Source organism: Polyodon spathula, chromosome 52 (genome assembly GCF_017654505.1).
Source record: "Polyodon spathula isolate WHYD16114869_AA chromosome 52, ASM1765450v1, whole genome shotgun sequence".
NCBI classification, from domain to species: Eukaryota; Metazoa; Chordata; class Actinopteri; order Acipenseriformes; family Polyodontidae; genus Polyodon; species Polyodon spathula.
In genome coordinates, this window is record NC_054585.1 from 1336567 (window position 1) to 1359746 (window position 23180).

Here is a 23180-nt window from a genome sequence, read left to right on the forward strand (position 1 = left end):
CCCCTTGTCTTGCAGCTACAGAACAGTGCTGGAATAGAAGTCAGATGCCAAGCTGCACATATTAAGCATTGCTGTCTGTCGCAGTGGTCATTTCCAGCTAGATCATTAATTAACCAGGTGACAGTTAATGAAAGACAAGGTCACTTATCTGCAGTTAATGATTGCTGCACAGGATATTAATCCTTTTATAAACCGAACAAACATTTTTTGTGTATGACGATATTTTTTAAATGTTTCATATTTTGCTGCTTGAAAGTTATTTTGGTGTTTCTAACATTTAGAAACTTGAGTAATAACTCTTTACACATATTTATCAAATGTGTGAACATTAAGTACAGTGCACTGTGTTTATAAGAATCCCTTCCATCCTGGGTCTTTTGATTCTTATAAGTGGGTGTTTCTTAAAAATGGATAGATATGTTTACTGTGGTGCAGAATCAAACTTAATGTGAGAATGATAAGAGCTTGTTCCCTGGCTGCAGTGTAATGGAGTGACCACAAGATGTCACGCGTTCCTGCATGTTTGCACGCCCACGAAAAATCCACAGCTGCTTTTCCTTAACGAATTAAGGATAATAGTCAATTAGTTAACTGTTTGTTAAAGTTAATGACACCTGGCTTAGCCGATAGCTTTGTGATGGGGTATAGAAGAGTAAGGAAGTAGAAGTAACAAAAAGAAACCAAAACTAGAGTAAGAGATCTAGTTTTTGTTCCACACAAAGTACTGTTTAGTTGCTCCAACTGAGAGCTAGGTTTTTGTTTGTTTAATTAGCAGTTGTTGATTACAAACTTGTCCAGTGTTTTCTGCATCATTGCTGTGTATGTGCCTAATCACGTGAGATGTGATCAAATTCAAAAACAGCTTTATTGGCTGTACATGTCATTGCACTTGATACAATACCGTATTACATGTAGTCAGTTTGCCCCGAAATGATTCTTATAATTGCTTGATTCTTACATTGGTTGTGTAACAGGGCGAGGCGCCCTGTACATGTATTTGTTTTATTTTTGGAATGGGGTACCCCTCCGCCTCTGTGTAGTTTATTATTTTGTGTTTGTTTTGTTGTATTATTATTATGATTTATGTGTAAATATGATGGTGTAGCCGTGTTATTGTTTATTTGTATTAATTAAAAAATGTATGTGACTGAGTAGCCATATGTTTTGTTTTTGTATTGTGTTGCAGCGTGGATGGGAAGCCCCATCCACATTAATAAACTCGTGCAGAAGGTGGCCATCTCCCGAAATTAAGTGATTAATTTGTTGCTAATTGGGAGATGGTCACCTGCAGCTCTCTGCACTCTGAGTGGGAGTACAGAGGAGAAGTACGGGAGAGCGGGAGGAGGAAGGAAACTGAAAAAGAAAAACAAACAGAACCGCAGAAAGGACGAGATTAGACAGAATTAAACTGAATTGTGACAGAACGGGCTTAAAATTGCAATACATTTAAAATGCAACGTTGTATTACACATTCGAACTCCTTTCATGTCTTCAGTGTATATAAATTTCTAATTTTATATAGGCATTTCAATGACCATTGCTGTTTTGTAATTCTGTGTTATTCACCCCAATAATTTATTGTTTATCTAGCAGACTCCTTTATTCAAGGTGACTTACAGAGACTAGGTCGCTGTGACTTATAGCTGAGCAGGCACTGCAGACCAAGCAACTCATTAGAACCATCATTGTTAAACTGCAGCCATGGGTACATCTTCAGCCAGTTTGCATGAAAATCTCTTAACTTTCCCTTCACTGACATCGCTTGTAGTGCTGTCTAATCTGTGTATTAGTTGGTGGAGTGTGACTGAGTTTAGTAAAAAAATATTTATTTTTTGCCAAATTACCCTTTGTATTTTTTCATCATGAAAGTTTATGTTGTTTTTAAATTGGATTTTTCTGAAAAATGTTATACCGTTTGATTTTTACAATGGAAAAGTGACCTATATTTATTCACTCAGAAGACATTGATTTGTGTTTGTTTGAATTACAGTTTTATCAGCATACTAGGCTCTCTGTATTTCTTTTTTTATTGTTTTATGAATGAGTATGAAATCGCCTTGGTGCCCTTGGGTTGGATTTATATTTTGCCTTCCTGCCCCTTAGAGCTGCCTTGGTGCCACTGAATCTTCACGCCCAACAAAGGCAACATCGCCTTGCCCATCATGACCTTAACTTCATGCCCTGTGTAAGTAGCTAGATATTAATTAAGTTAAAAAAAAAAAATGCAAATATAAAAAACAGAAGAACAGGTTGTGAATGACACATCAAATTTCAGCAATGATGTTATTAATACAAAAAACTCCCAATAAGAGTGTACGTCATCTTTTTACAAATCAAGGGGGTTCAGTGATTGTAGAAAAATAAAGAAACAATTTGACTCTGTCGTTGCCCTAGGAAACACTAGGAAATGGTTGTTCGCACAGACCCAAGAGTGAGTGAATCTAATACCACTTTCACACACACATGTCGGTACTGAGCTGTGTCAGAGATGTTTTAAAAATTCATTAAAATACCCATTCACACAGCACGAAATTGTGCAATCTATGTTGGTATAATATGATAACCCTTTCACTCAGCCAAAGAGATCCTGTGAGTATAACTTTCAAACCTGTCAATCAACAAATCGTTTTCATGGCAATGGAAATCAAACAAATAAATAAATAAGGTGGTTCAGACACGGCATAAAATATGACGGCTCTGTGACGGTATAGGCAATGCACACAGACCAAAATGAAATGAAATAAATAAAAGATCATGCCAAAGTGTATTTTAGTTGCGCACTGAATCATTTACAAAACCAGCAGTCTGTCATCACAGTTGGAGACGGTTTTCTTTGTACAGTGCGCTGTTCTTCATTAAACTTTGTTACAAGTGAAACAGAACTGGGTGCAGAAGACGCTGAGTTATGCAGCAGCCTGTCAACACGTTTTACAAGAGTCACAGTGTTTGGTGCTTTTTAATACTGTTTTGAATTCTGCCCATAGTGTAAATCAGAAGTCTTTCAAGTGGGAGCTTGTATATAATTATTTCATTATTGCAGGGATGAAACCGCATAAATCCCAGACAATTGAAACTTCACAGGCATGCTGTGCTTTTACATTTTTGAAACACGCAGAGATTTATTGGGTCACAGTTTAAGCATGACCGCAGCCTTTAGGAATGAAAGAAAAATCATGACGTTGACTTTGTAATGCAGATTCCTGGTTGCTAGTGTACTGCAATGTAGTCTAACGTGGGAGCATCAACGGGACATACATTTCAGATATTTTATTTGCAATTGTAAATTGATTTGTTGTACATTTATAATTAATTAATATTAAAGATCCACAACAAGGCTTCACTTTTAACGCTTTGCTCAGTAGAAAATGAATCAAATTGGTCCCCTTTTTTAAAGCATAAAATCTTTGGTTCAAATCTCTGTGTAATTATGTGACTATTTCTTGTCAAGTCTAAAGTATTAAAGTAGATTTATTTTTCCAACTCCCTGCTAGGCAGTTAGTACCCATTACTTAGTGTTAAAAGCAGCACTTACAAATGGAAATAAGATGTGACAGTCCAGTTTAATTCTTGATAGTGAATAATTGCCTGAATCAGTAGCCTGATAGCTGCTCGGTCTCTGATATTGTATTTGTGTTTCTCATTCGCTCACGAGCTGTGTAATGGGAAGCAGTGTTCTGGCGTCTTTGCTTCAGTTCGGGGTGAACACCTTGCTCCTACAGCTCTTTAATAAGTGTGCTCTTTAATGTTTGTTTTTATATTTTAATTTAAAGTAAAAGTCCATTATGTACTGATGGACTGTCTCAGATTTTGATAAAACTTGTTACATGTGGTGCTTCTTATTGGAAAATACATTTTCAAGAAAATGTTGTGTAAATTGGTTAGATGTACACAATTGTAAAATCGAAATAATTATTCATAAAAAATAACATAAAGTTAAATAACAATTCCCATTGTGTAACGTGAATGCACATTCAGGGAAACATACTTCAAAGTAGCCCTGATATTAGAACAATCCACACAGATGTAACATTTATCAGCTTGTCGTGTGCATTTACCACATACTGCTCTTTCACACTGGGCACAGACATCAGAGGTTTTATTTTTATTGCATTTAGCTACCTGGCATTGTTTTTTCTTGAGGGTGTCACTTGGTGCGAACTGTATCCCCTTTGCAGTTTTCTGATCGAAATGTTTCTGTCAGAGCTCTTTGGCTAGCATCAAGGTGAAATCTCTCTTACTGATATTTCCCATGTGCATTCCTTATACAAAACAAAGGAATTGATGGCTGCCATGTCCAGTACATTGTAAAATACAGCAACTGGACACTGGTGGTTGCTTTCATGGAGTACTAGGTTTTGCACAGATGGTGGAAACTATCTTCTCGCTTTGTTCCAACCAGGCTGTGTTTTTTTTGTTTGTTTTGTTTAGTTTTCAACTGTTTTGCTAATTACAGTGAAATTTAAAAAAAATGTCATTGGAAACATTCATCCTAAAGTACCACACTGTCACCCAGTCTCTGACCAGCTGGGCGAGTTTCATCTTTGCTCAGGTAGGGGTAGGGTCCGCTGCCAGCCAAAACCTGATCCCAAATTTGACAGGTTTGTCCAGGTAATGTTTTGTGTTTAGCTTGAAGCATGCCATGTTGTTTTCAGTGAAGTCATTCCAAATTTGTGATGCCAAGGCAAATATATCTGTAGTTGCTCTCAAATCAAAATGCAGAAATCTCAAGATTTCTCTTCAAATTCTTGTAATAGTAATATTTTAAGACAGCAGACTATATATACTGATGTAAACAGCCAGACGGCAGTTCTGCAAGGAATTGATAGGATTACAATAGATATTTGAACAACACTTATCTAGACTTCAAGAGCAATAGTCTATTCAAACACATACTGCTGTAAACTCAGTGGAGGTACAAATAACAAACTGGCAATGAAAGCATGTATTGTAATAAGCCGTCAAAATGACAGCTTTTGGCGGTTCTAGGTAGAAGTGCGTATAACTTTTTGTATTTGAGATTTCTGACTTTGAACTGCCATCATGGTATTTACATCGATCTAGGAAAAGTTAAGAACAGACAACCGCAGAAAGTGCAGTGCCCGCAAACTCACGCAGTCCTGGGTTTGGTTTGGAACTTCAGAAAAAAATGCATTCAAACTTGTTACACGTTACATGCAGCCTCTTGCAGATTCATAGTCCCTCACTAACTGTTAACAGCTCTGGCACCAGAAGCCCACTATGTTTGCTGCACTTCAGCGGATGCTCAGTGGTTCAGATGTACAGTGTTATGAAGCACACTGAGACCCTGTTAGGATGAGAAGTGTTCTGTAAATGTTCATTTCTGTTCCATTCCCCCTCAGAGAGCTGTGAGCCAAGGGGAGGTCAGCGGCAGTGTGAATGAAGGATATTGAAACGCTGCACCTCTGGGAGAGGTGGGTGTGAGCCTCGACTGCTCCCAGTGGGAATGTAGCATTGAGTTAGTATTTATCTCTATTATATAGAAGTCTATTAAGTGTAACAGCAGGCACACAAGTTACTGGAAATAGAATCAGATGCAAGTTAGGGCCTCGTTTACGAAAGAGCATTACATGTAGCTGTAAAGTTGTGATATAAAAAGTACAATTTATGTTTTCTTATGAGAATATACCATTGACTGCATTTCTAAAAGAGATTTTGACAGTCTCAGCTAAGACATGAATGCCATTTGTAAACTAAACCTCTGCTGTGTTGGTCAGCCAGACTTAAGTGGATTATAAATTCTGAGAACTGTTTTACAAAAGATTCCTGCTGTGAAGAGCAATCAGATGTGACTTTGTTAAACAAATTCAAGCCTTTATCAGATTAAGTATCACGCTTCAAACAAAGCGTTTCACACTGACAATAAAAATGCTAGTTACGAGATACCATGTCTAAAGGAATGTGTATTCAATACGAAATCTGGTCAAAATGGTGTCATACTGCTATTTGTTGGACAGTGGAGATGGTTCAGTTTCTAATTCAAGTATATTGGCTTTGCTGGTGATTTATGTTAACTGTTATAAAAACAGTATTCTTGTGAACTCGTAAATTTGTAAGCATTGAAAATGTAGGGTACAAACCCTCTGCGGTCCTATGTCGGACCAGGTCTGACATCACAATTTTCCCTTTCCGGTCCGATGTGGGACCCTGTCTGACATCATCAAAAAGACGTCAAGCAAAGGTCTTTAGTTGGCCAGTTCTAACAAAAGTGTCAAGCATGAAGATCTTTAGATTGTTTTTTACCTGGACAAATGCTTCACTGGCCCTTTAGACCAATAAGGAACTGAGAGTCTACCCGTCAAAGAGGGCGGATCTAAGTATGGGGCTGATTTTGGTGCCATCAAGATCACACAGATATAAACAAACAAGATAGCTGCTTCCTTATCAGCTGTCCCAAAGATATCACGGACTTGAACATCTTATGAGAATGTTCTAGTGTAAATAAGGAGTACTTGTCGAGGTACCGCGGCTCACTCCTGGTTATCCTGGACTCCTTAATAAAATAATGACTTGGAGGAGTTTTTATTTTTCAATTCAAGCAGAGCATGGGTGAGTGGCCCCTGGTTAATATGTTAGTAGGTAATATTTAGTAACAGTATAAAATAGTTCTATAAGTTTAATTTCCAGCTTATTTTTTGATTGGTGTTTTTCAGGTCCCTTGAAGTAAAGTGATAGTAAACGAGTGTGCCTTTTGAGAGAAAATGTCTTCCATCTGCTGCGTTTTGTTGGTGTGTGGTGTGGTGCGGTAATTGCTATTTCAGGAAGTGTAAAGAAGACTTCCTGTACCTTGACCTTGTTACCTTAGAATTGTGATTGAGGGTTTTGAAGTTATGGATGGTTTCTTGAAGTATATCTTGGTTTGTTGTAAGGTGTAGTTCCGTGATTGTTGGCAGTCCTAGTATTGGTTTTACATTGAGAGGTTGCCGATAAGCTATGAAGAGGGGTTCTGGGAACATTTGCTTAAGTTTATTGCAGCAGTTTTGTGATTATTTTGAAGTGCAGGGTTGTAGCTAAGCGTGTCCCGGTTCCTTTTTGTTTTTGGTTTCCATTGTAATAGATTTTCTGTGTGTATTATCCTGGTGTGCAATGTTTGTTCTACTGTTTTGTGTCTCCACTATCGCCCAATGTTTCTTTAAGGTTTATGTTTAACATTTGTGTGGCTGTAATGTCTTAGTGTCCGGTTGAAGCTGGTTTGGTTCTGATAACGGGGATGGATGGTAGGATTGTGATACAAGAAGATTTAACTTTATAGTCACAGCATTCTCTCTCTCTCTCTCTCTTTCTCTCTCTCTCTCTCTCTCTCTCTCTCTCTCTCTCTCTCTGCTCCGTACAGAAATATATATTATATATAGGCAGTCCAACATATATTCAGTTTGTCCCATCCGTGCCTTCAGTGTGTCACGGTTTATATATATATATAATATATATATATATATATTATATATATATATTACAATATATTATGAATAATATTGATTCCTATATATATATATGTGAAGAACTATTTATGCAAATGTGATGAAACTTGTTAAACTTCATATATTTCATATCATATTTATTTATACATTACTGATGGTAAAATAATGATACTAGACCATTGAACTACAGAGCATCTGTGTATTCTGTATCAGAAACCTTTTTGTGTTTTAGAATGAGTGGCTGAGCTGAGCTGCTGTGAGATGGGTCATTTATCTAATGCCGTTTGTATTCAGTCACAGTGAGTAGGTTTGTAAGCAGCCAGTGTTTGTTTCTGAGTCATTTCCTCTTGGCCCATTAGTACCAGGATTTCTCTCTGCTCTGGTGCTCTGATTCACTGAACTGTGCCTTCAGAGAACTGCATCATTTTAGAGTTATTATAGCAAATTGAGGTTTGTTCACTAAAATAACATTTACGTGCTGTCTGTTTTCTTGAATTTTACCAAAGATTTCTGAGGCAGCGTTTTTACCAGCGGTTCTCTAACTTTCTGGGGTGATGGACCCCCAAAAAAAGAAAAAGCAAGCAAGCAAGAAAGAAAAAGAATTGCAGTGAAAGTTGTTTTAATGTATCTAATTAGCCACGGGTGACCCTGAACACAGCCTTGACAGGACATGGCTAGACTCGACACAGCGCTAGATGACTCCAGGGATGTTAATCAGATTACTCAGTAATGTAACATGCAATTGGTGTAGGAAAGGAGGGAAGTGAGCAGAGTCATGATGACAGGTGCCTCGTTCAAGTTCATCCCAAGCATGTGCAATTGGATTGAGGATTGGATTGGATCTAGGAAACCTCTGCAGGCCCCCAAGGTCCCCTGATGTAATCCATACATCGTTTTGTACTGCAGGTGTCGTCTTACATTAATAATTGCAGATCTCATCTGTTTCAAAGCCAAAAATCACAAAAGCAAACCAAAGATGGATCATTACATGTAATTGAGTTTAAAGGTCTGTCAAACAGTGTCTCCTTTTTGCTAGTGTAATCAAGCTGTTTTCAAACAGGTTTATGTCCTCGAGGGATTATCATTAGTATTTAAATGAACTTGTTATTAGTGGAACATGATAGGACAGTGCTGGGAATATTAAGCAAATATGTGATACGTCTATGCATTAAATGTGAGCTGTGAACAGGTGTGTGTGAGTCCAATTGTGATGAAACAGTCTAAGAACCTTCTTCAGTTATTGAGTTTGTAATGGGGTTGTATGGAGGTGTCTGAGAGTCTGCCTGTATTCCTGTCTGTATGTCTCACTTCATGTTTTTAATTTATCTAGAGTCCTGCTCTGTTATAGTATGATTATTCCTCACTTCAGATTGAAGCAGGTGTTAATGTGTGGGCAGTCATGGTAACATTTGCACAGTTCTGTTTTAAGAAGGTAAAATCACACCAAATATACAGAACTAAACTGCAGTCATGCACACATTTACTCGGATGACAAAACATTGATCCAGGTCAGGGGTGTCCCGTGGGCTGGATCCGGTCACCCGAGCGATGTCACCCGGCCCGGGAATATTATTTTGTTATTCAATAGGATACAGGTTAAAAACAAAATGCCAAAAAATGAGTGCTGGGACAAATATCTGAATTTTTTTTTTTTTTGACATGTATTTGAAGGCACAAAAAAATATATCTATATCCGTCAGAAATAATTTTCTCTGCATGACATTTTTGTTGCGGATTCATTCTGCTTGAGCCGCTGCTCTCTTTTCCTCGCTTGTCACCTGCTTGCCATTGTCAGTGCTGCTGTGAGTCAGGGGCATGTCCTGCCAGCTGGAGGCATGTTTGCACACGTCTTGTAAAAGGTGACAGTGAGTAAAATATTTAGGGTAATGTAAATATGCTATATATGATCAATTTTTGTTAAATACAATAACTTTGAGGTTTTGGGTTCGTCTTTTTGTTTTTGTAACTGCCACTCAGCCCGTGCCAAGCGCCAGGGTATCAGATCTGGTCTGCCACACTAAACAGTTTTGACACCCCTGCTCTAGGTGTTAGCTTCTAGACATCTACTACTGATACCAACATGATGATTCTAGCTCTATTTGGCATGGATTTGTCAAGACACAGCTGTCCCTAAAAAACACTGGAGGGATTTCCAATGCTGTGGGTATGCATACTTAGTCAGCACGATTGATAATCCAACATGCATAATAGCTGAAATAGCAGAAAAACAACTTAGGTCACACGTTGAGAAATTATCAAGCTATGTTAAGGATACAACACAATTTTTAAAAAGACCTGAATCACTAAAGCACAACCTTCCAGAGAATACAATTATATTTTGCATGGATGTAAAATCCTTGTATCCAAGTGTCCCTCGTAAAGAAACTTTAGAAGCTTGTCAAAAAGCACTAGATAATAGACTAGATAAATCAATACCCACAGCAGAGGTGCTGAACATGATCAACGTAGTTTTAGAAAACAGTTATTTTACATTTGTTGATAAAAATTACAAACAAAACGATGGTACAGCAATAGGATCTAAATTAGGAATGCATTTTCTAGTACATACATGGGGAAATGAGAAGAACAATTACTTAGAAAATCAGAAAGAGAACCTTTAGAATACATTTGGTCTGTAGATGATATTTTTGGGGGTTTGGACACATGGAGAAGAATCTCTTTTGCAGTTTCATAAAATGGCAAATTAAATACTCAGTAATATTAAGGTGGGCCTTCGATGGAAATAGAATTTTTAGATACCATAGTAAAGCTTGAAGGTTCAACTGAGACTGACCTCTTCTGTAAACCTACTGACATGCACCAGTATTTACACATGTCCTCTGCACAGCCAATACACACTAAAAGAGCAATCCAAAAGGGGCTAGGAATAAGAATACAAAGAATATGCTGTAAAGAAAGTGACTATGTAAAACAAAGACATGTATTAAAAACAAATCTTAAAAAAAGATGATACAACGAGTTAAGGAAAGTGGACAAACTGAAAAGAGATGATCTACAAATTATAAAGATAGAGATAAAAAGGTCAAAAGAGTCCCATTAGTAATGATTTACTTTAAACTTTTGCCCACTATTTCTAAGATGGTTTGGAAAAACTTACGGATTCTAAATAATTCAGAAACATTGAAAAAAAGTATTTCTGAAGGCCCCAGTTGAAGCATTCAAAAGAGAAGCTAATTTAGGTGATTTGAGTTCACAGTAAACATAAAGAATAATTCACAGAATAAGTTCTACAAATACTTGCACTGAATACATGGACAAAAGAAAAAATATAATTAAACACCAGAACAGCACACATCCACTAACAACTAATACCTACTGTAAAAATAGCAAAGTTATCTATGGAATAGCCTGTGAAAAATTTGATGAAATCAAATATGTTGGAGAGACTGGAACAACTTTATATAAAATAATTCAGAACTACCTTTCATTAATTAGAAATAAAAAAATGAATGAACTAATACAGAACAGAACTTCACCAGTCAAGGACAGGGTTAGGATTAGGGTTATAAATGATGTAAAGTTTGTAGTATTAGAACAGCTCACATTAGACAATGCAACATATAGAAAATTAAAAGAAAGTAAGTGGATAAATAGACTGAACATGATTATGCCAGAGGGACTAAGAGAAAATAATGAACTAATTCACTCCAATAAATATATAACATTTAAATAAATAAATAAACAAAATTAATTCAAAAGTTGTGCATGCTGATGTGCTGGGGAGGCCAAATCAAGGCTGATCCTCAGAGCCAGTATTGCATGATAATATAAATATAACTTTATTTAAAATAATGTTAATTAGAATTAATATAAAGCACGGGGTAAGCACTTTGTCTGCTTAATTTAAACTGAGCATTTCAATCGCATGCATTTGCATTTTGTTTCAGCCAGCCAAAGAATATATGTATTGCTTAAAAAGATTATAGATATGACTGCTTATAATTTACTTAGATTTGAACAAAAACCTCTTTTTTGAAAGTCCAACACGAAAGATTGGTAATGATAAAATCAGAAGTTAAATAGTGAAAACTGTGTCGTTGACGACTGTAATTGACAATTGTTATTGGCTACACAAATCAGCACTCACAGATCTTGTAAAGGCAGATCAGGGTGCAAGACTGGTTCCTTGTTATAAATAGGGTTTTTGTTTTCTACCATTCCACTTAACAAAACAGAAGCCTTTTTCTTCTTCTTTTACCCACCCTGAGAGAATGTGCTGCCATGCGTTCACAGTTATGGTATTGTTTGTTTCCCTCTAACAAATCTGCCAGCTTTTTATTTAGCTGGCTTGGTCCAAAGGTCAAGACAGGCCTCAACTACCATCACTTGCTTCAGTTAATGCAGCCCCTGTACATCCTTCACTTAGCTAACAGCCACGAATAGCTAGCCCTTATTCTGTGCTCACTATAGTTTAACAGTGGCACCTAGAGGTGGATTAAAAATATATAAAATACAGTTTCATGAGCAACATTATTTCTTTGCTTTCTACTGCAGTGGCTAGGAAGGTGCTCTTGAGCTGCTTGTATTTGGAACTCAGTTTAGTAATGCAAGACTTAAAGCTGCTGTGACCCATAGTCATGTTCAGTTTAAACTGCAATATCATTGCTCTGTTGACTACATTATTGGATACTGTGCAGACATTGTTGACTGACCAGTTTGTTAACATTACCTAAAGTCATTTTAGCTGCCGGTACATAGCCTTTCTCCGTCCTTGAAATTCTGAACTATCAGCCACCCTCCTCCAACTACTTGCAACAGCAGTGCATGAATATTTTAGGTAAGCTCTGTTTTAGCTCAGAGGCAAAACAAAAATATAAAGAAAGGCATAAAAAGGGAGCTTCCTTTTCAGTTACAGTACATGTTTAGCATATGTGTATTCTGATGACCAGGGTACAGAATGTCCAGAATCTTCCGGAACCAAATAATTATCTTCTTACTGTATAAAGAAGAAAGTTTGTCTGTCTATCTGTTCCTTTATGCATTCAGACCCCACAGGAGCCAGTGCAAACAAACTTTGCATGGCCTCCTCTTTCATCCAGGGGAAGGTTGAGGGCTAATTTTCGATCCAAAATGTAGACCCCCATCTTCAATAAGGGCTTGTGATCAGCGCTAGTCTCATCATTTAACCTCTGTATATTGCAGATGTTTCCTTTCATTAGGTACAAACCTAACTCAGAAGAGAGACCCACATCCTGAAGGGCAGTCTGAGCTATCACTCCGGGCATTGTTTTATATTTCAAACCGGAACTGAATGTACCAGGATGGAAGTACAGAAGCAGCTGCTTTTCTGGGTATATTGATAACATTCTCATCGGTCTCTACTGACCAGTGTAGTTCAAAAGTAGCTGTGAGAGGCGACTTGCGGGCAATCCAGCAGCTTTCAAAGATAGCTCACCGAACAGAGTGAACTGCTGGTCTCAATAAAATTAACCAGGAGCACGAATACAGTACTGCCACCTTGTCATTGGGGGTGAACAACATTCAGGATAGCTATAATGAATATACGAAGACAGCTTTAATGACTATACTGTTATGGTCTCTTTGCCTAACATTAGTAATGAACAAGTCGTATTTAACATCTGGAGTTTGTTTCTTAACTTATCTAATAAAACACATGTATTTAGATTGATAGGCATTAGAAAAATTATTGATTTGTTGACTGTTGGTAAATAAAAAACACAGACAAATTAAAACATGTCTAAAACCTACTAAACCTAGCTAAAGGCGCATTAATTGCAGTGATGTTTTTATTTGGTTCAAATGCGAGAATAACTTCATTTGTTTGCTTCTGTTAGTGCACACAGAGCAAGGGGTGCAGCAAGGCGTTCTTCTTGCTGAGGAAGTCGCTCTGGTTATCGCTGTATCGCTTCAGTAAGAATATAGATTATAGGTATGCTGTCTCCAACTATACCTGACCGGAAAAGAGAAACGCCGCCACCCAGAATGGGGAGATCAGAGTTACCCACAATGATCGCATTATTCTGAAACATTACGAAAAGGTATTTCGAGTGAAACAGAAGGAAAGGAAGACAGAAAGGTGTAGTGTATCTCATATGATATAACCTGATAACTCCAGGAGTAACATGGTGAATTCCTTTTCACAAACACATCTTTTTATGCTTTAACTAACAATTGAGTTATATTCTCAAAGCTGTCTACTCTAAACAGTGCAGTAGTTTTCACAAAGCAAACGTGCACCCAATAAAGTTACCAAAGCAGAAATAAACCACATGTGGTTTTTCTAAGTAGTTTCTTTGTTTTAACTGGAAGTACAAGCATAGCAATTGTACTTGTATAGTCACTGTATACGTACTCGAGTTGTTGGTCCCCGCTGGTGGCAGCCAGTATGAAAATCCTGAAAACCAAGGCAGGGCTCACCTTGAAAGCTTGCTCTCCACTACTAGTGGGGCAGTACTTTACCATCCACTGGGATTTTGATCTTGTTTGCCATGCCATCAGTAGTTTGCCGTTTATGTACAGCAGCAGCTGTAGTGGTTGTTTTGTATTTAGGACTTGTATTCAACTTGATCCTGCTTCTTTCTTCCAACAGAGACATTTTAGTTTCATTCCTCAAGGGTCATCAACAGAAGTGGATGTTTAACATTCTCATAGCAAACCACTGCTGACTCCCTGAAGCATCGGAGGCTGTGAGCAATGTCATGTTTTAATTGTAAGGGCTTGATTTGAAACAAAAAACAGGACTGATAATGATTCGGCAGAGCAAAGAAACCTCCAGTTCACTGAATCCCTCTAGTTTGTAGAGTTACAACTGCAGAGATTCTAGCAGGTGTTTACATTTCAATCATTTTTTTAAATCAATGTCTTTTCACATTTAAATTTCATTGTTGTTATGTATCACAATCAATGAGGCTGCTGCATTCCATTCCGTGCACAAAGTAATTATGCTCAGTTGGTGTGATTGATTGACGACAAATCAGATGATAGGATTTGCAGCAAATGTAACTTGGTGTTTCATTAAACAAATGAACATAGTGCAGATGGTCACATACATTTAATACATTATTTACTGTACTTCCTATTTGGTGTTTGTAAAATACAGAATTGGTTTATTCACCTAATTTATGCTCAGCCTTCTGTCCAATGTGCTGGTTGGGTATCAAGACCAATTGTTTCAGCAGTGTGCTAAGCAATACCTTCATTAGTATATGTTTCTTCTGAGTTTTAATTCGATAAAGTGTAGATGGGAATGTCTATCATTTCCTCTCAGTACATTGAACTGTGTGGGGGTTCTGCTTCATATGAACATTGGGAACATGTATGAACAAGAGGTGGCCATTTGGCCCATCTTAGCATGTCCAGTTCCTAGTAGCTGATTGATTTCAAAACTTTGTCAAGTTGGGTCTTAAAGGAGCCCAGTGATTTTGCATCAACAACATGACTAGGTAACCCTTTCCACCCCCTCGCCACTTTCTGTGTGATTGTGTCTCCTTCCCTCTGTCCTGAGTCTATCTCCACTTAATTTCTCACTGTGTCCTCTGGTCCTGGTTCCTGTGTTGTGCTAACAGCAGCAGCTCGATTTAGCAAAATTGTGTTAAGAAAAAGTTTGTTAAATCCACTATGAATGGCCAATTATATTAGGTTTACGTGCCAGAATAAAGGTATAGATCTTCTATTGGCTGAGAAAAAGTTGCTAAAAATATGCTGAACTGGCCTAAATGTTATCATGTACAGTTTGCTAAATATTTTATGAATCCTGTCAAAAATGGCATGTACAAAAATAACTTGAAAAAAAGTGTTATGGACCAGGCCCTGCAACTGTAAAAGTCTCAACGGGAAACCAATAATTTGAAATGTTTAATCTATATATGGCTCATTTCACTGACCCTGAATCTTGAACTACCCTAGGTAATGGTTTTACACAAAGTTCTTATGTTCTAACATTAGGTACAGTAGTCCTAAATATGTGCAGGCCAGGGTCTGTGAAACCAGCCTTCCTAGGAACGACTACAGTAAACTCTCAGGAGAGTAAAACGATATGAAAATTTTGCACCTTCTTGTGTAGCCACTTGTATTAACATAATGTTGTCAAAATCAGCTATAAATGAAAGAAACTACAATTTGGGACAGTTCTTATCCGTGCCAGTTTAACAACTGTGCCCCTATGACAATATTAAGTGCATTATTAAGATATCCAGTGCATTTATTGCAAGCTTCCACAGTGCACACAGTGTAATAAATACACACGACCCAGGCATTTGGAGAGCCTCTCTGATGGCCTGCTCTTTTCTGTTGTTCTTGTCCCCAGGCTGTTAATGGAGAAGAGGTCGAATGACAGCCGGGACGGTGGTTATCACAGGCGGAATTTTAGCAACAGTCATCCTACTGTGTATCATAGCAGTGCTGTGTTACTGTAGGCTACAGGTAAGCACGTTGATACCTATAGAAGCACAATACCAAATTCAGAATTATATTCAAAAGGCAATTTTACACGCATCATTTTAAGATTCTTAGATGTTAAGACAACTGTGTTTTCTTTATGCCAACCAGAATATCACCTCCATTGGAATCATGTTTCAGTCTTAGATTAATCTTAGGTTAAAGAACATAATACAATGTAAGACAGTGCAAGTATAATTAGTGCTTTTATACTGTAGGTGTTCTAGGTCATATTATAGTTCTCAAGATATTGGATATCTGACAGGGTCCCCTCCCCTTGGGGATATTTATGTATGTGTTTATTATTATTATTATTATTATTATATTATTATTATTATTATTATTATTATCATCATGACCTATGGTGTCCTGTGTGAGATAAACCACAGCCTCCGAGTCAGACCAGGGAAGGACTGTTTTTAATATTTTTTTTGAGGGGTGGGGGGGGGGGGGGGGGGAAGCACGGCAGATGGCAGCAGCAGCAGCAACCTCAGCAGCAGCACTAGCGTCCAGCACCCAACAGGGGCCGCTGGGATGAATACCGCCTGGTCGAGACCTTGAACCAGTGCCAGGCCATTCCATCCTCAGCTGCTCTCTCTTGCCCGGAGAGGAGGAGGGACGACCGGAGGGCAGTTGGGAGGCCTACTTCAGTGCTACTGAGGCTGAGAACCCGTGCGCTGCCTGCGGGGAACAGGGCCACTTTGTGGTCAGCTGCGCCGCCTTCCAGGAGGAGAAGGAGAGGGAGCACCATGCCCGTGCGAAAGGAGCTACGACCTCCTGCACCTTCCTATGGCTGGGGAAGGATTGTCTGCCGCTCCTATCTACATCGCCATGGGGCTGCCTGTTTATCCCGCCTCCATCACCAGGGGAAGAAGTGGAGCTCCCGCACTGCTTGCTTGGCTGGGGGCTTCCCTCCCACCATCGCTTCCCGAGGGTCCACTGCTGCTGTTGCCTATGGAGGCACTGCTCTTGTCCTGTCCCGCAGCACCCGGGGCTGCCTATCCCGCAGCGTCCGGGGCTGCCTGTCCCGCACCGCCCGGGGCTGCCGGGCTCACTACACCTGGGGCTGCTGAGCCCTCAACGGCTAGGCCTGCCGAGCTTGCATCACCTGGGGATGTTCATCCCTGCCCGGGGGGACATTTACTCTGAACTGCCTGTCGTCTCTCAGGCATCGATTCTCCAAGTCAGACCGGCTGTGCAATAACAGTAGCCTCTAGTAAAGATGTCTTTTTGCAACTCACAGAATAAAATCCTACTTTTTCGGTAATGTACTGTAGGAGTTAATAAGCAGGATACTGTAAAATGCTGTCTGGAATCAAATCATATTATTACAGAGATAGACACTGATTCTAAGATTGAAATGTACTACAACAGAAGCTGTGGGTGGCAGTATATAGCATATAAATGGAACACATTTTTTGCAACCCCCTGAAGAAATTGTAGATTATATATATTTTTTTTAATTCTGTACCTTAGCTGGTAATAAGCAGGATATTGTAAAGAATGCAGTTCTCAAATACATGCTGCAAACTTAGTTGGAAAAGGATGTGCTTGATATCAAAATTAGGTAACCGAGTAACGTTTAATCCGCATAAGGGTATCACAGGGTTCATCTGATGAAGAGTTAACATGCTATATTTTATAGGAAGTTGCACTTCCCAGTTGGACAGTGCTTCTCAGGCTGAATAAGCCAGTTTGGTCACCAGGGCATCCGATAAAGAACGAGCATGTGTGACTTGTATATGTGTGACATCCATATTTATAATCTGCTATTGTGCTGGCTGACCATCGGGGCCCTACACCATGTGTCATATATTGCTTTTCCACATGGAATCGCAGCTAGTGCTTTAGTTAGGTATACAGTACGCTGCGCAGGTCACCAGGTCATATCCTCAAATACATACTAAGGCGTTCTGTTTCTCTAATGTAATTTGCTTCCCAGCTAAATGACAAAATGTCCTTTTATTATCCCCCTGGCTGCTTCAAGGATAGTGCTATAAAAAGGATGGTGAAGTCGTTTTCGTGCTACTACCAAGGTTTCAGATTGAAACAGTATGATCTTGATCAGGTCAACCCAAAAATAATTAGACCTGCGAACTTTTCTCATTTACACTGTGCCCGAAACATACTGACTCATCAATATTCCCGTTGCTGGTTTCTTAACTCTTTTCATCTGGGATATGACAGCCGCATGGCTTTTAAAGCCTTATTATATTAGTCTCCAAAGCTTGTTTGGGGTTTTCTTTTCTACCAACAGATTTTAGATGGGTTTAGATAATTAGTTTAAATCTTGAAAATTGACTGGCATTTACCTCCAAATGTCTCTCTCTCAAAGCTTTGCTAGATGTTTATATACACTGACAGAGGGGGACAAAATCAGCTGTTCCTCCTCATCTCGCTGCAGTGAACTCCACTGGCCAGGTAACCCGGTGAGCTTCAGTTCTCCAGAGTTGCTGTGGAGAATTGCTATGGTGAGAGAGCTTAATTGGACATTCCAAAAGAAAACCTTGTAGAATAATTGAACACACTAAATGTGTATATATATGTGTGTATATATATATAATATATATATATATATATATATATATATATATATATATATATATATATATATACACACACACACACACACACACAGTACCAGTCAAAGTTTGAGTACACCTGCTTGAAACCAGGTTTTTCTTGATTATCTATGCTTTTAACTCTATAAACTTGTCTATAAACACTTTATTTCATTATATGATACGTGTACTTATATAAGCTGATAATCATAAGTGAATTGCATTCAAAATTTTTAATTTTTAAATGAAAATGTAAATCTTGTGAATTTCTATAAAATGGCCACCCAAAGCAAGGGGATTTCAGTCTGAAGCCCAAGTCAGTTAAAAGTCTGAAATGTGTATAACACGGTGTTAGAACACTGTCTTTGTTGTATGTTTTCTGAGTTAACTAGCATGTTACCTAATTAACCTTTTGTCACCAATTATTGTCAACAGGTGAAGGTCCATTACTATAAATATAGGTAGCATAGGCACAACTTTGTCATTCCTGAATGTAAGGGAGCAGAAAATGGCAAAACATGCTCAGTTAAGCAAAGAAAAAAGAAAAAGCAAAGAAAAAAGTCTGTAATTACTTTAAGAAATGAAAGTCTATCTTTAAGACAAATCGCAAGAACTTTGCAAGTGTCTGTAACTGCTGTGGCCAAGACCAGACAAGACCTGTCCTTGTGTCCATGGCATTGCAGTCGCCCCAAGCTGTGGTGCAACTGCTTTTTGAGCTCTGCACAGCATCCCAGGCACGCCCCGATCAGCTTAAAGCAAGGTGAGCCTCCCGCCTATCTGGTCGCTTAGCAACGCGTCTCCAGGTGCATGTCGCAGCTCATTTCTCCCAGACACACAGTCCACGAACCAGCAACAGGGCTCCCAAAAACAAATGCGTGGTTTTGTTTGGTTCCTCTGATGCATTATTGATTGAATTGCTTTGGTAAGTTGACTGGCTGTAGTACAGTGACAGTACAGAACTAAAGCATACAGTAGTTCAAGCAAAGTTCAAGCACTTGAGAACCCTTGCAAAAACGGTGGACCGAGGAACAAAGTTAAGTCAGGAAGCGATATCTCAGTATCTCCTGCTCTCTCTTTTTCAGTATTACTGCTGTAAGAAGAAGGAGGAGTCGGAGGAGGATGAGGAGGAGCCAGACTTTGCCATGCACTCCCATCTCCCGCCTGTCCACTGCAACCAGAATATAGTGGCAGCCGCCAATGGACCAGCTGTCTTCACCCCTCCCCTGGCCAGGAAACTCGTCCGCTCCCAGACTTACTGCCCCAACTGCACGCACTCCGAGTTGCCCTTCTACCTGCAGCATCCTGAGGAACTACGTAACGGGGGTGACCGTGTCAGCTATAGGACTGTCCAACAGGAGGACCTGGACTTGCCTATGGAACTAGCCAGTTTCCATAAGCTCAACCTGACACGTTCTGTCACAATGAAGGAGATCTTCTCTCACAGCAGGAGCATTAGCACTGATGTCTAGCTTGAAAGACCATGGACTCTGGCATAGGGGACTATTTCCGCATACAGACACACACCCATACACAGAGAGAGAGAGAGACACATCTATGTGCACACGCTAACCAACTTTTGAATTTTGTATGACTATTTTCCAGAGTTCCACTGAGTTCAGTTGAAACCTGTAACTGTCCAAGGGAAGGTTGTCTTTTTCTTATTCTTGCAGGACGAGGATTTTTCTCTGTGTCTCTGAGAGAAAGAGAAATTCCTTCCAGGACTCCCCCCCCAGTCATCCATTTTGAATCTTTCACCTCCTAAACACATTTCTGGCCCTCTCTTATCTTCTCCTTCGCTGCTAAAAGAGTCTCAGGAGATAAAAGGAGAACGAGGGTTTGCTAATAGAAATCTGATTCCCAGATTTGAAATGTTTCAGCTAGTGTGAGCTTCACCTCTGCAGTCTCCTCAATGTGTCCACCTAATTTCGTAGAACACAGTTCAGTAAGGAAAGCAGTTATTCATTTGTACAAAACATTGAGTGGAAAAGGAATACTGATGCCATTTTGCTTGGTTATGGCTTGATAATTGTGTCAAACTTGGTTGGAGTTTAAGGGGTTAAATTCTCATCTTATCCTCATCCCTTGCTTCTATCTGCACATTCTCATTCTTCCTTGTAGATCCTGCATGCCTTTTCTTTCCTCTGCATATTCGTCAGCATCAAATAGGAGCGAAGAGCCCAGTTTCTGCTCTGGGCACTAAACAATGACTGAAGCCAATGAATGTATTTGCTGTTATCACTATCGAGAGAATCTTATTAGAGATGGCTGTGCTGCACTCCATCAGGCATTACTATTGTCTGTTTTTTTTAAGACTTGGGGTAGTGCATTCAATCTTTCTTTTTATAAGAAAAAACAAAAGGGCAGATTTTAATTGTGTGCATTGTTTTATATGGATAATGGAACTAGTGAACTTGTATATCAGTTTTTGGCTTCTCTGTGAAAAGGACTGGAGTGGTTCCGGTTTGAATTTAATGTCATCAGCCTCCGAGGTGATGTCATTACGTACGCCTCAGTTTCCTACTTTGTTTGAGTAGCAGCCGCCATTACACAGCAAAGAGGCTGGTACTGGAGTCGATTCATTTTTTTTCTCTTTTCTTTCAAATGCAAGTGTTACATTTGCTTTAGCAGACCACACAGTGTTAATAAAATGCAGATTCATTTTAATGTCAGTAAATCATAGGGGGCAAGTGTATACATTTTGGCTTTTCTTTCTTTTTATTGCTTTGGTTTTCTTGGATGTTTCTTTGTATTGGTGTTCGTGTTCTTGGACAGTTCAAAGCCTTTTCTTTTATGTATCTCGCCATTTTATGCTAACAGTAAATGCAGAAATGTTACTGAAATGGGTGGAATTTGGAAGAGTAAATGAACGCAATGTTGATAATAAAATGCAGTGAAAATCAACCGTGGATCTTTAGGGTAGATTTTCTTTTACAGGATGTTTCGTTCCAGCAGCATGCTGCGTGCATTTCCAGAACCCTGACGGTTGGTCTTCATAATGCAAGTGATGTTCTTGGCTTTGAAAAAGATGGGAATGTGATGGGATGCAATGTGGATTGTAATGCCCCTGGGCTACGCATAATGTTTAAAGGAGGTTGACAAAGTTAACCCTAGCCAATACTTACAATCACAGCACAGAAACCAGGACCAAAGAACACAGCTGGAAATTAAATGGAGACTGACTAAGGACGGAGGGTAGGAGACACTTCTTTACATAGAGAGTGGTGAGGCTAGGGAATAGGTTACATAACCATGTTGTTGTTGTGGAGTCATTGACTTAATAGCTTTGAGACTCTAGCCCAAAGTTTTCCTGGGCCTCGAGTTTCTGTTGTTGTCCTGCCTGAGCTAGCATGGGGGAGTGAACAGCTTTAGAGCATTCCAGAAACAAGAGATCCTTGTTCTTGATAGTACTGTTCTAAGTTGTGTTGGATAGTAAATCAATTCTTTCCCTTAATAATTTCTACAGATTCTCAAAGCTTTATACTCCAAATCATTGTTGTCACAAGGTAAACAAGGTTGGTGTCTATGGATAATGTGGTTTATAAGATGCATAAACATTTAAACATCTTAACATTTTAACTCAATTAGTAAAGGAGTACTCCAATTATCCATTTCTGTAAATTGTCTTGATGGTTTACCAAAAAGCTATATACATTATTCATATCCACATAAATACATTTATTAAAATACAAACATGTTTATCACAATTTTATATATATATATTATATATATATATATATATATATATATATATATATATATATATATATATATATATATATATATATATATAATTTTATACTTTCCATGTACACATAAAACATAAACACAGAAGGTTAGGATAACATTGAAATTGCAACTACATTTAATAACATACACAACAATTTAAGTCTAGACAAGCATAAAGATGTATCATTTATTTTGCATGGAATGTCTATAAACATCTAATGAAATTCGTGTCTGGGTTCATTGGGATGAAGATGCCCTTGGTGTGCACTCAGGGATTCAGTTATAAGGAAAGAGTGCTTTTGCGATGATGGCTGTTTTTAATTGGAAGAGACAGTGCTCTAAGAGTGTCTCTTGTAGAGTGCCTATCCAAGCCTGCAATACGTTGTCGTTTTGAGAGGGTCAACCAGCAGCAGTGACCGAAAGCCACTTTGTTTATGGGTGACGGTGTTTCCCACATATGGCTCGCTGTCACCCCCAGTGGAAGGAGAGAGGGGTGCGGAACAAAATCCCTGCTGTGGATCACAGGATGGTGCAGTTACGGCCTTTTACTATTTTAGTGTATTTATCCATTTATATTTGACTTAATCAGCTAAATCCTTGGAATGAGAGACTTGAATAATGCCTGGATGCTTATATGTGTGACCAGTATGACTGTAGACTTGAATTCACAAGTAAATCTGTCAGTATGTATGTCAAAAGCGTGGAGTATGTAAAGCTTCTATCCATATGTAAAACTTCAGTGCAGTACATACACTGTAGGCTAATAAGCTTATCTAATTAATGGACTGTAAAAGCATGTGCTAAACCTTGGACTGGAAAAAAAAAATTGGTAGGCAAATGGAGGACTGTCGGGGAATGAATAATACTACAGTATAAAGGAATTATTGGAGGTAGGTGAAATGATTTATAAATGGGAATTATACAAAAAACATGAGACATATATTTTTGTCTCATTGCAGATTGGACAGTACACTGAGGATGGAGTCAGGTTATAATGTGAAATATAAACTGGGCCAGAATCTTATCTCCACCTCCCCAA

At 38.7% G+C, this 23180-nt stretch overlaps 1 protein-coding gene across 1 annotated transcript in view; it reads left to right on the forward strand.

Annotated features, from left to right (window-relative positions):
• LOC121307053 (protein FAM163B-like) overlaps nucleotides 1-22074 on the forward strand; it is a 48807-nt gene extending 26733 nt beyond the window's left edge. The window contains exons 2-3 of the mRNA XM_041239145.1: nucleotides 15724-15839; nucleotides 19498-22074. Coding sequence (XP_041095079.1) covers nucleotides 15747-15839; nucleotides 19498-19884 — 480 coding nt within the window. The 5' untranslated portion in view covers nucleotides 15724-15746 and the 3' untranslated portion in view covers nucleotides 19885-22074. The remainder of the gene's footprint in view (nucleotides 1-15723; nucleotides 15840-19497) is intronic.
• Nucleotides 22075-23180: the final 1106 nt, after the last annotated feature.